Genomic DNA, 16,248 nt, shown 5'->3' on the forward strand with positions numbered 1-16,248 from the left:
TTAAGACACACAAAAAGATTAAGGTGAGGAGATGAAAAATTGACTCGTGTTAGCCTATTGGAGAGGAACTTTTTTGGGTTTTTTTTTTTTTTGCTTGTATTCGCTCTAAAACATGTATACATAGAATCTTTAGAAAGCCAGACATGATTTCGTTGCACAGAGAAGCCTCTTTTTGCGGAATTTTTTTTTAACTCCCTCGAAAGAAAAATACCAAAACTCCTATTTTGAGTCAACGGTTAAGTTCATCCCTAAGATCTAAGTGAAATAGCGTGCCAGATAAAAGGACTTTTTGGTGCTGCCTTCGGCTGCTGGGAACTGGCTCCTTGAACTTCAAGGAAAGCGCCTTTCTCCTAACGTCACTGAAGGGATCCTGGACAACACAGCGAGCTATTTAAAATGAAAGAAAGGGGTGTGCTGGGGGAAGCCTTTGATGTCGAGAGAAGGATGCGGTTAACGTGGCACGACAGTCTGGGCAGAGAAACTTCTTGGGGGCGGACGGGCCAGAGCTGCGGCTGGGTCCTGCCCGCACCTGAGCGCTGCTCTGCAGAAGCCGGAGCTCGGCCACAACCTGCCCGGTAATTAGCCAGCAGGCTTTGGAGAGGGAGTGATAAGGATGAGCTTAGACCCTCTGCTCGCCAGAGGTCACTTTCCAGTTTGTTCTGTGACCTCCCACCTCTTTCTCTCTTCGGGGCCACCGTCCTCTCACCCTGGAAGGTTTGTAATTACCTATTTGGAGAGGGAGAGAGGAGCGACCAGATGTGACTCCTCCAGCTCTCCCCGAGCCCAGTGTTAAAACGCTTTCCCCTTTAGCGGTCCCCACTCAAGCTCACGAAAAGCAAACTACCTGTCGCTAAACCGAGGGCGGTTTCACAGCTGCGGTAAGGCGCTTCGGGGGCGGCCCAGGCAAGTCACCGTCCGACGGCACCGACCGTCCTCCCCGCTGCCCCACGAAGGGATTCTCCTCCTGCCCCGTCTCCGGGATTCACCTCCCTCCTCCCCGCCGTTCTGGCAGGCGGGATGGGTCTCTTTGCGGAAGGTACGATCTGCCTCCAAACAGCCCCCCCTCCAGAAATTAATCTCTCCGGACCTGTCTAATGTTTCAGACGCCGCTTCTTTTCTCCTATGTAAAGTGAGGAGGAATAAAAGCCAAATGGAAATTACTCCGCCAGAGTAAAACTATTGATGGGCGACGCCTTTTCAGTGTCGTTGCTGAAATAATTTAAACGGGGCAGTCGAAACCTTTAACGCTCAGGGCATGAAATAAGGCTCAATCTGACAGGGACAAAACACTAAGATAAAGTAAAAGGGAGGGAAAAAATAGAAATCCTGATTGATGGCTGGGATCCGGGTCGCCCAGGGGAGGTGAGAGCCGAGCCGGCGAGGTCTCCCTCCCGCAGGGCGGGCTCGGGGAAGGCAAGACACCGTTTTCCGGCGATTTCGAGGCAAACAGGCGAGGTGGCGACAGCAAGCAGCCGCGGGCGTCCCTCGCTATTGACTAGCTTCACCTAGGTGTTTGCCGGTCTAAACAAAGCTAACGATTTCCTCCACGCTGTTTGAACGGGGCATCCCACGGCGGCCCCCGCCCGCCCTCCCCGCCGCCTGAGCGGCACAGGGATGCGCCCTTCTCGTTCCCGCCTTTCCCTCCCTTCTCCCCCCTTCCTCGACCACCTCTTCACGCCAACATGTCTCTTCACCGCTCCTACACTTTTCTCCTTCCCCCTTAACTTCGCAGCCCTACAAAAGCAGGGGCATCTATCTGGCCTGACCCCCATCCCGCAAGCTCCAGCGCGTACCAGGGTGCTGGCCAGAAACAGGCTCCTTCCCCATTAATTCCTCCACGCCAATTAACGGGGACCCGGTGACATTTTCCTGACTCCCTAGGCTTCATTCCTCCCTGCGCCCTCCGGAGCGGGTGGACCCGCGGGGGCTGCACGGGGAGGGCTCCGCAGGCACCTCTCCCCCTCCCCGGGGAGCCAGCCGTCAGGACGGAGTGTCACTTCTGCCCCCCGAGATCAGCCAGGAGCTGGCAAACCTTGCACAGCTTCCAGGGAAAGGGAGAAAAACCCCCACTGTATATTTGTTTTTCCCGAGCTCCTGAGAGGTTTCTCCGCTGGGGAGCCAGGGCGGCCCCTCAGACCAGAGGCGGCCACGGCGGCTCCTTGCGACGTCCCCCCACCTGGAGGGAAACCTAAACGACAGGTTTCTGTATTCAGGATTAAATCTGCTCTCCCCGCCTATGATTTAAGTTGTTTATTAATCGACGTTTACGGGTCTAATTATTCTTCTTCTTCTAAAAGGGAAAATAACCCGATCCCGGCGGGTTAATGAACAGCCCGTGGGCGTTACAGGTTAACCTCCCCGCGGGAAGGCGGTTCTTCACGGGGCGCTGAGCTCCTCGCTGGGTTTCAGGTGGAAACCCCGCGCTGCTCGGCTGTGTCTGTTAATGGTTTATAATTAAACGTTTTCACTTGTCTACCTGAACCGGCTTTTTGAAATCCTATCACGAGACGATTTTTTTGGTACTTCTCAGATGTTTCAGCGCTTTCAAGTCGGAGACTATTTCTGTTCGTTGCCAAGCCCAGCCTCTCCCAAATCGACGGGCTCTCCTGATGCCCCTTAGATACTGTTTTTAAAGATTATACGATAAAACCTCTCCATTAATACTCCCTTTTATTTTTTTTCCCCTGGCTATTCGCTTTAACATCCAATTTCCTTTTATCGAGGGGGCAAACTGTGATTTCTTGCACTTGACCTACCGCAGAAAATTCTGCAAATCCTTTGATTGTCTGTTTAAAACAAAACAAGGAAATCAGCTCTCCCTTTTGCTTCAGGATTACGCTTGGAAACAAGATCTAAAGATTCTCTTGTAATTTGGAGAGCCAACAGCATAATAGGTTTGGAATAGAAACAAGCAGCTTTGTAAGGGGAAGGATAACTAAATCGTTTTTAGGCAAAGGATTTTCCCAGCTAAAGTGGCCGAAGACAAAGCAAAACATAATCTATTTTGGAAGATTTCCAAGATATGCCACATTAACCTTAGCAGATAAAATTTGCTTTCTTCCCTGCGTTCCCTCCCCCACCAAAGTCTGGTTTATCATATTTACATAAGTAGCCTTAGAAGGGATGTATCTATTATGGATCTAAGGAGCTGGCGAGCTCACATTTCATTTGGAAATGGAGGCGAAGTTTTACTGTTGCTTAATACTTGATGCATTGTAGAACCATTTCCATTTAAATACCCCCGACCCACGGATTACCTCGATGGACTGGCTGCACGGGTTTTGTAATTTCCTGAAAATGAGATTTCGATTTATAAAACAAGAAACCAATTAGTAACCAAATGAGGCGAAGTAGATCCACTAAAATTGACCTAATCCCACAGGCACCATTTAGGCCAGTTCTTGGCGAATGAATGATGAGCAACCGTCTAGCGTAAGCTCAAGGCATCATCCAGCTGTGATATTCAAGCAGCAAAAATAAATGGATCGAGCTTTTCTTTCGGGATGAATTTGATACTCTTGACAAAACATAGATTATAGGCGCCTACCTAACAATCTCCTCCACTCGAGGATTTTTTTTTTTTTTTTTCCTAAGAAGATAAACAATTTGGGCCACAAGGAAGCGTCCACCGTCAGGAGCGAGGGGAAAAAAAAAAAAAAAAAAAAAGAAAAAGAAAGAAGGCAAGGCATTTTAGCCAGGCTCTTGTTTCGTTTGCTAACAGCAGTCTCGTTACCTAACAGCGTGCGCCGAGGTTGCGCCGAGACTGCGCGGATCCTGCTGGGAGCCAGCGTGCTGACTCAGCGTTTCTCCCGGCATTTCCCAATGGAAAACCACTGAGCTTTCCACACCGAAAAGCTTCTCCACCGGTTTCATGGGACAGCTACACTGGCGAGTCCATGTGAAATGCCTTCTGCCCACCCCTGGCACTAGGCCAGCCGGTCCCCACCGACAGCCTGCCCCCCAAGCCGGGCTCACGGCCAGCGCCGCAGCGCTGGGCTGCCTTGGCCCATCATCGTTTGATTGATGCGAGCCTTGATGCCGGCAGCCAATGGAGGGGTTGGGTGGATATCGTCCCTACCCAGTGGCGATATTGTCTCGAGGAGTTCCTCTGTCCCACGGAAGGGGGAAGAGATTCCTCAATTATTTCTAATTTGATCTAGGCAAAGGCGGAGGAAGGCAGGCGCAGGAAAATGAGACTCCAGGAGGCCCGGGCAGCTCCTTGGCCCTGGTTGATCTCCGGGTTACTTGTCCCTCTGTGAGCATCTGCAGCGCAGAACCCACCTCGACCCCCTCCTTTGTCTGGCAATAGCAAAGGGGGGCGAGGGTGGACGGCGGGGGTGGGGTGGCCAGGAGATACAAGCCCTTATCTACTTTGTGTCGATTTGCCGGCTTTTAAAAGCGGTTACTACCATTTCCCCAACGGACTATCCGTCATGAAATCTCAGCGCAATCCGGATTCACGGTAGCGAAAACAACGGCAGAGCGGGCGATTTGATGTCCCCGTTTAAAAAATCACGTCGTGGAGAGCCCAGCCTGAGCTCCAGACCCGCTCCTCTGGGGGGAGGAGGGGAGGGCTTTGAGAGGCAGCTACCTCCGGGGGCGGGTGGGGGACACCCCTGGGGACACCCCCCGGGGACTTGCCCCGGCGAGGCCCACGGCAGCCCTGCACGCCGGGTAGATGCCGGCTTGAAGAGGGGCCCCCCCTAGGCAGAGATTTTCTCCTGCTGCTGAGGATGGGAAGAGGGAGAGGCGCAGGGCTCTCCAGGAGGCAGCCCGCTGCTGCGGGGACAGGCCGGGCGCAGCGGGGGCAGCAGCGGGGACTCCCGCCTAAGCCGGGTCCCAGGAGCTCCGCCGAGCGTTTCGCTTCCAGGCGCTTCTTAAAAACTCCCTTCCCGGGCGGCGGCCCCCGCCGCTCCGCTCCCGGCCTCTCCCCACCGCCTCCCGGGGACCGCGGCCCGGCGACGTCTCCTCTCCCTTTTGTGTCGGTGCGTTCGCTTTTGCCTTTCGAACAGCCGCTCTCTGCCCGCTAAAGATGGAGGGGAGGCAGCTCGCCCACCGGCCGCACCGTTGGGGATGCTGACCCCGCCGAGGGCGAGGGATGCGGGACCCCCAGCCATCCCTGCTCCGGGACTCGCCCCTTCCCCGCGGCACCGAGGCAGGCCGGCCCCCGAGGAGGGGAAGCCCGGACCTGGGGGGGGCTGCCCTGCCGCGGGGGAGCCGGTCCCCCGGTCCCCTCTCCCCTCCCGTTCCCACACGCCGGCTTCGTGCAACCTGCTCGGCGAAGCCGCTGGTAAAGCTTTACGGAGGGCTCGTCACCTCCGTGCGCAGCTCGTAAAGCAGCACCTCTCCTATCGCCCCTCGCTGCCTTATATCCCTCCCTGCAGCTGCTCTGGGGAGAAGCGGGGCACGGGCGGGTTTTTTTGGGGGGAGAATGAGGCAGGACAGCTCGATCGCCATCTTCAAGGTGGTCATTTTCCCTCGCTGCCCAGGGAAAATGACAAGTAACAGCACCGGGAGCCGCAGGGACAGAAGCTGTACGTCCTTGCCGCTGGCAAGCGAAAAGGCAACTGGATGTTGTATCGAGGAATTAGCTTGATTCGATTAACCATTTAATTAAATAGTCTACCGCCAGCGCTCCTTTTCGCCATCGCCTAGCGCCCGACAGGGCTGATTTCTCAGTTAATTTAACAGGCAGTGGTTAATGATAACACAAAATCTCGGCCAAATGAGGCTTCTGTGAAGGAGTGGGTCGCCGTCGGAGGGTTCAGATGAAATGGAATGAGCTATGTTTAAAAAAAAAAAAAAAAAAATGCTGCCCATTTCCAACTGCCTGCGGATGCCATTAGCAAGGTTTTGTAAAGATTTATTATCTCGGTAAATCACATGTGTTCATTTGAAGCAGAGATAAGTTAGCATCCCGCATTCTTTATAAAAAATAATAAGAGGGAGGAAAAGTCCTGTTGACTAAACAAACAACCCTATTAAGAGAACGCTAGTGGAAATAATGCCGAGACCGATTCACTCTAGAAAGAAATACCAGCATTTTGGCACATACGAGGTAACGGAATTACGCTCTGAAACGCAAACAAACGGAACCATGCCCAAATTGGAAAGAGGGGAAAAAAAAAGATCGGGCAAATTTTCGAGCGCCAACAGAAGATGCCAATTCAAATAGCCCTTATCCCGAAGAAATTGGGGAGGGAAGGCTTTGCACCAATGCACTTGAGAACACACGGTATTTATATGCAAGTGGAAAAATATCCTCCAACATTAAAACGGTGGTATGTTGCAAAGAAGGGAGAGGATATTTCTAGAGAAACTATGGGTTTATCCACTTATCTTACTTAGTATTCTTTCTAACACATAAATCTGCTTTTTCAACGATCAGGCTAGTAGTTTAGTTCTGCACTTCACATTTTAAGTTCACATCAAAACTGGAATTAAACAGAGAGGCAGCGTGGAGAGTAAACTGCGGCTTAAATGAGAAAAACTTCTGTAAGAAAATAAACACTGAAACCTAATGCTCAATCATTTCCCTTAGCAGTAAGAAAAACAGCATTAAATCACCTATCCACGTGGGAAACGGATTTTTTTTTTTTTTTTGCTGATCTCTTCCCCCTTTAAAATAAAACAAGATTAAGGGTTTCAATATTGAAATGTTAACCATCCTGATTCGGCGAAAGTTTATGTAAACGGAGCCTGTGCTTTTGTCTCGAAAATCAAACGTCTCTCCGCGCCGAAACGATCCCTGCCCACTAGGACAGAGATTGCAAACCCTCCTTTTCCCCCACCTCTGTTCGCGTAGAGAGAGTAAGACCCTCAAAATATTTCCAACTAAAAAAAAAAAAAAAAAAAAGAAAAAATAAAACAAACAATTCATTGTGCCGCTTGTGTTGGGGGAGGGGGGGCTGTTTGTTTGGGTTTTTTTGTTGTTGTGGTGTTTTTTTTTTTTTCCCTTCACTTTTGGATACTGGCGAGGGTCAGCGAAGATTTACCCCGCTAGTTATAGCGGCCGGATCTTTTTTTTTTTTTTTTTTTTTTTTAAGAAAAATTCTTTTAGTCCTTCGGCATCCTGGAGATTTTTCCAGAAATGTTTGAGCCTACGTTACTTGCCATTAACTGTTTAATATTAGATTGAAAATTTAGGATTTTTTTTTAAATGAACGCTAACTCACGAGTGAATTTATTAGGAAGTTCTGCTTAAAAACAAACAAACAAAAAAAAAAAATCAAAACCCCCAACTTCCTTACTGTCCTCAGCGATTTATCAGATCTTCAACCTTTCCAAAAGCTGCCTGATCACCGAAAACTACTAACTATATGGCTTACAGGTTTTCTCCTCCTGAGACAGAAGAGTTTTAGCGCTGAAATGATGCAAGCTACACAAGCCGCTGAATGCTTTTCGCCCTTGACGGTTTTAATCTGCTGGAGACCTATTAAAGTGAAATCGGGGGTAGAGAGAACAACCCAGGCGTTTTAGTAGTTTGTGAGAATTACACAGCCATTACGAGAGGGAGCTTGCCGGAAAATCTCTGTTGGGTTTATCGAGTTTATTCGGTGCCACCGATCTGTGTTCAGATTTCTGTGAGCGAGACGGAAACGGTACCGTGATTATTCCCTGTGTGTGACTCTCCTGGCATTTTACTCCCAGAAAGCTCTCCTGTTTCCAAAATGAACCCGAAATCTACCCACCTTCTCCCTCTCTCGGAACATTTCAGACGTAAAAACATGCAGACAAATGCACACCGATTCTTTCCGCCTGTCTCCCTGTCCCCAGTCCCGCGTGTGCGGGGCGACGAGGAGTGTATATCTTTCCGTACGTGATTATTTACAACCGGCCCCTATGCAAGCACTCTCCGGGCAGATGGAAATTCGCTCTCGTACCGGGGAGAGGGGGTGTGAGTTACGCTGGAAGTGGAACTCCCTGTTAGGGAGACAACCCTTCTCTATCCTGACTCCTCCAAGATCACTTTAAATGTATGACATGACACTTCACCGCGCTCCTGAACCTCCTGCCACTCGTTTCCAGCCCTTTGGCCAGCTCCCCGGGTCTGTCCCGGTGCTTGTATCGCTTTTCTCCCCAGGGAAAAACAAGCAAACGGACCCCCCCCCCCCCCCATTCCATCCATCCAACGTCCCTACCCTGCCTCTTTCTTTCGGAAAGGCTTTCGCTTTGGATGCGTATTTTCCCTGGCTGCCGCTACCTGCCTCCATTCCCAGCCAAGCAATCGTTTCTTTTTCTGGCTGGGGGCACCGGGAAATCAGGATGACCCTCCTCTTCCTCGCCTCCCCCCCTCCCCTGCAGCCGGACGAGCCGAAAGGGCCGGTGCACAAGCACACCCGCGCCGGCAGCACCAGCGCCCGCTCTCGCCTCCTCCCCGGAGCCCCCGCCGTCCCCCGGGGAAAAAAAAAATCACCCGGCCACGGCCGGGTGGCCGCTCGTGGGCGAGTCCCTCGTGATTAACCGCGGGGACACCCGCGGCCCCGGTGCCAGGCCGGGGGTGCCCTCCCGCCTCCTCGCAAATGCACGGGAGGGAGAGGAAACCCGCGTGGGGCCGCGGCGTGTCATTTCTCCGCGCCCCCCCTCTCCGCTCTCGGGCCTTTGTGCCCAGCTCGACGTGACACCCCCCCCCCCCCCCCCGCGGCCCTGCGCGGGGTTGCGCGGAGCGGCAGTCCTGCGTGGATCTGCCGCCTGCTCGGCGCCGGGCCTCCCGCGGCAGCGCGCCTCGGAGGGGCGAGCCCTTTCGTGCCTGCTCGCTGCCTTTCTTTTTAATTTGCAGTTTGCCTTTAATTAAGCTGCAAAGGCTCTGCTGCCTCCGAAGCCCCGCTTAAGCCGCCCCCTCCGTCTCCGCGCCCAAATTAGCATCTGCTGCGGCCGGCAGCGGCCCCGGCCCCGGCGCACTTCGCCACACGGTTCCCCAGGGCATTCAAACATCCTGCGCTGCCACCGAGGGACGGGGATCAGCTATTCTTCTCTTCCCATCATTACTCACAGCCTACAAGCAACACCATATGCTTCTTCTGATCAAACAACCCGCTACATAGGCACCAGTAATTGACGAGACCTGCTCGAAATCACGCAGAAAGGTAGCCTACTGAGACCGCAGGAGTTGACAAATCATTGCTAATAATCCTTTTAGGAACATCACGGGCATCAGAGTTTGCAATAGCTTTATTTTTATAAAGTATGCTCTGACAGTATAAAGGACAACCCGGTCTCCTTTGAAACAGAGGGTTGTTCCGCATAACGATCTTCAAGGTGGCAGATCATATAGACTAGGAAAGAGGCTTAATGAAGGCTTTAATTATTACTATTTTTTTTAAAGGTTTCATTTATCCCCTTTGGTTCTAAGTGGCTCGGAGACACGGGAAGTTGTTTAAAGAAACCATTGCAAGATGCACTGGATTGGAAATTACTGCTGTGGACTCTACGTACAAGCGTTCATACGTAACTGTGGGGGGTACCTCCACCAGTCCAAATAACTCCTCGAATGCATGTTTACTTTTAAAAAGTAGAATTAGGACAAACAGTTCACAGACTCAATCAGGTTTAAAAAAAAAAAAAAAAAAAAAAAGGCAAAAAAACCCAAACCGACAAAACAGGTCGTATATTCACTTTGATTTGTAAAACATAGTAGTCGGCCAGACCGACTCGAAGTCCTGCTACAGGAAACAGAGGGACATGCCCACGTTACGCTGTTTCTTATCTACACGCTCTTTTCAACGAAAGATGTAGGGAATTTTGTTATTCGGTCGGGAAAAAAAAAAAGCTCTCAGTGCTTTTTCTTTCGTGCAGACAATATCTCAATTGACTGATCTAAAGAAAAGATTAGTGAAGTATTTTTTATTTTGTTTCCTACCTATAAAAGCGGGAGAGCGAGAACACTGGAGAACTTTATTCCGACCCTCTTAACTTTCTGTGTTGTTTGTTTTTCTTGGCACAGGAGCTCCAAGACGGTCGCTTTAAATCCTAATTCTACTCAAAAGCAAGACATACTTCGGGACGCTAAAGTCTGCTTTTGCCAGACAGGCGGGACTGTCGCTGCTGGCGTGGAAGCCAACGCGAAGTTTACTGTCGCCCGACCGTGGAGGAGCGTCAGGCCCAGGCTGGGATGCGGGATTTGCAGCGCTGGGTGGGCAGGGGGCTGAAGATGTCCCGAGTACAAAACTCCCGTTAAAAACTCCCGGGGTCGATTAACGCCCTCAAACTGCCCTAATGACCCTCAGAGCACGGCACATCACATCCATGATGCGATCCGGTGTGCCTGGCTTATTTATTTAGGCTGCGTGTGTGTGTGTGTGTGTGTGTGCGAGCACGCCTGTACGCGTGTGCTGTACCTGTAACCGCACCTTTGCTCCGTACTAGAGCTAAGGCTTTAGGACTTTGCATAGACTTATGTAAATATTTACCCATATATTAACTCCCCCCCATAGTATAGCTATAAATAGGGGTGAATCGTCCCCTCTTTCGCCACGCACGTGCTTGGCGGGGGATGCCCATCTTACTGGGAGACTGGGGGAAAAGAAAACCCGTGTTTGCTTTAGCAGAACACGCACCAGACTTCAGTGTGCCTTCAAGTGTTGACAAAAGCACCGTAAGTCCCCAACCAAACCTGTCATAGGAACCGAAGGGAAAGCATTTACGACAGAGAAAAGTGACAGCGGAGCGCACCCTGCCTCCGAGCACACCAACCCCCGCGATTTACTTTTTTTTTTTTTAAGTAAAAGCGACAACCGACACCTGGATCAGAATGGAAATAGAGGCGAATAGGCATTCCCACCTACCTTCTGGAAAAACCACCCTCATTTTTAAATAGCTGGTGGTGAGTCTGATTATGGATGCTTTGTCCAGCTGAGAGGTGATAGCGGAGGGCAGGGGTAGTAATTTCGCCAGTTCATAAAATTCACTGTTTTCTTTCTCCCGTCTAGTCCGGGCAGCATTTTTGGACTTCTCTTTCATCGTGTTTTTTTCCCCCTTCCTTCCTACAATTTAAACTCCAGAGATTCATCCAAAGGTGGAAGGGAAACTTTCAGCTGCGAGTCATCTCTCCGGAGCATCAGGCAGTGATTCTGAGCGCGGCCATTACTCTGAGAAACCGTTCAGTTGCGCAAAATGCAAACAAGTATCGAAGACCAGAGAGGTGTTCTTAAAAAAAAAAAAAAAAATCTCTGAAAAGCAGAGTCAATCGGATGGGAAAGGCATTTATCCAATGCAGCTCAGAGACTCCAAGCAACTGCAGGAAAAATAATAATAATAATAAAGCTAGAAGCTCGCGGCACCACACAGCAACCAAACGAGGTATTTCTGTCCTTTTTTCCTACTCATGGCGGGCAGCATAGCTCCTCGGAAGAGGGTCATAATAATCCCGTTTCTTCCCGTGATCCGCTGTCAATCCGAGGCCCGAAGCGCCCGGCCGTGGGCTGCCTCCCAGGGCGCTGGGTGACTTCCCGGGAGCCTCTGTGGAGACAACAGCAGTCCTGGGGTGAGAGAGCCGCTACACAACGCCGCAGCGGAGCCGCGAGAAATAATAATCAACAAACAGCCTCCGGGTGTAGTATTTTCTCCCACCAGAGGGGAAAAGAAAGAAAAAAAAAAAAAAAGAGTATATTTTCCCGTCCAGCGCGCCCGTAGCGGAGCCTGCCCCGCACTCCCCTCCCACAGCCCTCGCACCCCCCGGCCCAGGTGTGCGCGGCGTGGCCGGAACGAAACCAAGGCAGAAACCGGCCCCCGGATCCCGGCAAAGGCTGGGGTCGGCGTTACCGGCCGGTGCCGGTGCTGGCAGGGCTGCCCTGTCCCCGCCGAGCCCCGGCGGTGGCCGGACCTCCCCGCGCACGGCGCTGCCGGCCCTTCGGCGGGGCAAGCGCTTCCAATCCCGGAGTATTTCTGCTTGTTCTTTTCTTTTTCTTTCTTTTTTTTTTTTTTTTTTTAAATTTTCCCCTGGTCTCTGCTGCTCCCCTCGTTCCCCGGCTGGGGTCGAAGGGGGGAGGGGGGGGTGTCGGGGTCTACCCCAGCTGCACCCCAGCCAGAGGAAGCACGCTCTGCCCGGTCCTGCCCCGAGCCGGAATCACCCCCAAACATCACATTTTCCCAACCAAGTTATTATTATTATTACTTTTTCCTCTTTTTCCACCTAGGGGGAGCGACCCACAGCCCAGCCCCGCACATCACTAGGGCTCCTTGCTGGGGCTGGCAGCTTGTGGTGGGGTTGTCATCTTCTCTCTCTTTTTTTTTTTTTTTTTTTTTTTTTTTTTACCTACCTTGAGTCCCTGAGCCCGGCAGCCTGCAGGAGAGCTCTCCCGGGGTGAGGAGCCCAACTCTTTAATTGGTTCATTAATGGCACAGGGGGGGGAAAAGGAAAAAAAAAAAAAAAAAAAAAAAAAAAAAAAAGTTTGCGCCTGTCACTGCTCCTCACACCGCCGGGCAGCCAGACATTGCCGCCTCCCCATCCCCTTTATCGGCTCCCAGGCTTCTCCCTCTCACATAACGGGGGGAAGGGGGGGGGGGGGGGGGGGGCGAGGGTGGGGTAGGGTGGGGTGGGGGGCGAGGTTGGTATTAATGAAGAATCCCTAATTTGCGGCTGAGAAATGCCTAATAACTTCTTGATGGCTAAAAGCCTTTTAGCACAACTTCATTTCTCTCCTCGGTCCCCCCTCCCCCCCTTTCCCCCCCCTCCCTTAACGCCACTCACGGACCCACCTCGCTTCCCATTGGCCGCCGCGGCCCCGCGCCCGGCCTCCCACTGGTGGAAGGGACGGTGACGTCACCGCGCCTCGGGCGTCACCCCTCTGACCTGGCGGTGACGCGGGGGGGGGGGAAGTAGGGTGGGCGTCGCGCGGGGACGCGCTCGCGGGGGGGTCGTCCCCGCGCGACGCCCACTCTGCCCCCCTCCTTCCCCCTCCCCCCGAGTACCTGCCCACTCTCTTGGGGTTTATTTTTATTAATTTGGGGGGTGTTAAGTGGGTTTTTTTGGGTTTTTTTTGGCCATCGCGATCCAGGCGGGCGCCGCTCCCGGCTGATGTGGTGTTGGGACAGCGTGAACCGAGTCGCGGGGGGAGGAGGATGGAGAAAGATTTTTAACAAATTTTCGTGATTTGGGGAAAAAAATAAATAATCCAAACAAGAGCCAAACACACACACACACACGCCGCCCCTCCCCCCCCCCCCCCCCAAGTCCTCTTACATCAGGAGACAGAGGCGCTTCAGAACTGGCCACCAAGTGGATATGGAGAGAGGGGGCTTCTTTCCTTCCCAGGGAGCGGGACTATTCCTAATCTCGCTCATCCCCTGAAAAAAAAAAAAAACAGACGAGGCTCCTAAAACTGCTGGCTCCTTAAAAAAAAAAAAAAAAAAAAAAAAAAAAGGAGTAGATAGAGCAGAAAGAGAGCGCCTGGGGGTGGGTGGGAGAGAAGGGTTGTGGAATCTTCCCTAAAACCAGAAGAGAGGCTCAGAAGCCTGGATTAATTGCCAAACCAGTCGGTGCGAGAGTTCGCCTAAATAGTTCTTTAAAATGAAATCGCACTGGCAAGGCAACCGTCGGAATATTTCGAGGAAGACGAAACAGTCTCGGCTTTCGAAAGAAGAAAAATGCCAACAAAAAAAAAAACCACCCCAAAAAGCCTTTGAAGCACCCCATCCCCTTCGCCCCATGGAGGGCTGCAGCTCGAAGCCCAGGCTTGCAGTGCCGACCGCCTATTCGCTGCTTATCACCTTAAATCTCCCTTCGGTTAAAAGCTTTCCCTGTGTTCATTTGGGTAAATAAAGGAAGGATGGGAGGAGAGGCATTCAACAACTCCTCTGGGTGTCCAGGCGTCTACAGCAAGCGGCAGAGAAACGTACCCACATAGTCTCAAATGTTCTTTTGATTGTCTTGTTTACCGAAGCGACCCGTTGTTAAACAAACACGAACGCAAGTCATTTAGTGAAGGTATGGATAAAAAAAAAAAAAAAAAAAAAAAAAAGACAAGGGGAAAAAAAAAAAAGCACCCCTCCCCGCCCCCCGTCATGTTGTAAAGCGATGGCTGCCATGGGGGAAGGTGACATCGAATTTTCAAAAATCTTCCCTGTGTGTTACTGCCATCAGGTGTAAAGTGGGTTTGGAGGAGAAGAAATAAACCCCTCATCTTCCTTCTGGTTTTCATTTGGGGTAATTCTCTTGCTAAACGGCACTGACGTCTCTTGGAGGGTATTTAGACATATGGGCAACAACTGGACTAACACTGTCAGGTAGCTCACGAGTTATTTGTCAACATGAGCCGCAGAGAATGGCTTTTATAACACCCTTGGTTTGGGAAAAATAAATAAATCAGTGGGATACACTTCTGCTAATTTATACCAGGGGACATGAGCATCCACCTCGCCAACCCCACGCAGCCCCAGCGAGGACCAGCAGCCCACCGAGGATCCGCTTTCCCGGTGTACCGGGACCCGGTTTCTTCCCCGCAGCAGCAGCCCGGGCGGGTGCCATCAGCTGCCCCGGTTTCCCCCGACGCTAGACCCCGGGGGCTCGGGCTCGCCGAGCCCCTGTGTAGATTTTTAATGTATAAACGCTACGGCCGATAAAGTACAAAATGCGAAAGGATCGGCATACGAAAGGGAATTACTCAGCTTTCCAAGTTACACTAAGCATGGACAAATCTTTCCAGAATTCCGAGCGGGGGGGGGGGGGGTCAGTACGCCAGGGACATTTCCCAGCAGATCCCAAGAGGCAGCTCCCGAGTGACGGGAGAATTTGGCCGTTTCACAGACATCAGCCTCGGTTTCCTTCGTCAAAATACGCGACTTCTGACAGCGGCCATCAGCGCTAGCTGAGCTGCCCTGTTCCAGGTACACAGAGAGAGGAAAGGCAGCCCACAGTAGCTAAATTCGTGGTCTTCGTCCCAGCCCGGCGCCCGCTGTCACCGGCGGTGGGCTCAGCGAGGCTGCCGCCGCGCCCCGGGGAAGCCCGTCTGTCCCGGAGCGGAGAACGCGACGTTGTTAAATCGATAAAGTGCAACGCACGGCGACGGGATGCCCGTACCGCCGGTACAGCCGTCGGAGCGGAGGGGACACCTGCGAGCGGAGGGGCTGAGCCCCGTGGGGACACACCGCCGTCCCGGTTCCCCCCCCCTCGGCGCGTCTGAAACGGGGAACGGAGCGGCTCGGCGGCGGCGTGCTGCCGCCGACACGGCGGGTCGGGGCACCGAGGGAGGGGGCCGAGAAATACCCTTCGGCTGCCTGACGCACGTAGGTAGCCGTGCTCAGTTCTGCTGCATTTATTCTCGGGTGAGAATACTCTGGAAAACAGATAATATTGGAAAATTGAATGAACAGGTACGGCGGCGCAATTTGATTTAAAAAGACGCGTAATAAAAGGGGACATCTGAAGAAAGGCTGGGTGAAAACAAAGCATTTCACAGACAGGTTTCCAACTACGTGTAGTAGAAAACTTGTGTAGCCGGGCACAATATGCAGCGTATATTGCAGCATGCGTGCGTGCGTGCAGAGAAAGGGGGGTAGAGGGAAGGGGGGGGGGGGGGCGAGAGAGAGAGAGAGAGCAGTGCAAATCAAAGCAGGGGGACAAGAAAAAAAAAAAAAAGAAAAAAAGAAAGAAAAACCCCACTGGGTCACTTCCCTATAGAACACGTCTGATCCAGTTTCTTCTCCAGCACATTCTGGCGTACTTTGATATATTAATAAAGTTTATGAATTTGGATGCGCCTTCTGACTCCCCACCCCCCCAAAGAATACGGTGGCCATTTCTTATGCAGAGCGAGAAAAAATATTTTCAAGCACGAGACATTGCTTATACACCGCTTTCCTGATAACGTTTTTAAAAAAACGGTAAGTATCAGCGAATTAACCACGCGGGTCACCCTCGCGATTGTGTAAAACACCCCATCGGCCTGGTGTTGGTAACGGGGGACAGATTCTTCTGACACGCCGAAGCTCCCCCTGCTTTGCACCGGGTGGGGAGGCAGGACCCGGCCTCGCACGGACCCGGGGGGCTGAGGAAAGCTCACCCCTCTCCCCCCTCCCCACCCGCCTTTAAAACGCCTTGGAAAACGAGACGCCTTTGGAGACGCCTTCCCTTCGCCCCAGGGGCGCAGCCGCAGGGGGGGGGGGGAGGTAGGGGTGGGGGGGGTGAGAGCGCAGCCCGAGACTGTCTTTAAGAGACCGGTAACTTCAGACACACGCGCTTGGGTACCCCGGTGAATTGGAGTGTGATGGCAATTTCCATCCGTGCCCTAATCAAGGCGTTATTGACATAAA

General features: G+C 52.2%; 1 protein-coding gene across 1 annotated transcript in view; it reads right to left on the reverse strand.

Moving 5' to 3' along the window:
- Positions 1-10,959, reverse strand: part of SIM1 (SIM bHLH transcription factor 1) — a 47,755-nt gene extending 36,796 nt beyond the window's left edge. The window contains exon 1 of the mRNA XM_074150559.1: positions 10,785-10,959. Within this exon, the coding sequence (XP_074006660.1) occupies positions 10,785-10,959 (175 nt within the window). The remainder of the gene's footprint in view (positions 1-10,784) is intronic.
- Between the last annotated feature and the right edge of the window lie 5,289 nt (positions 10,960-16,248).

Source organism: Numenius arquata, chromosome 7 (genome assembly GCF_964106895.1).
Source record: "Numenius arquata chromosome 7, bNumArq3.hap1.1, whole genome shotgun sequence".
Taxonomy (NCBI): Eukaryota; Metazoa; Chordata; class Aves; order Charadriiformes; family Scolopacidae; genus Numenius; species Numenius arquata.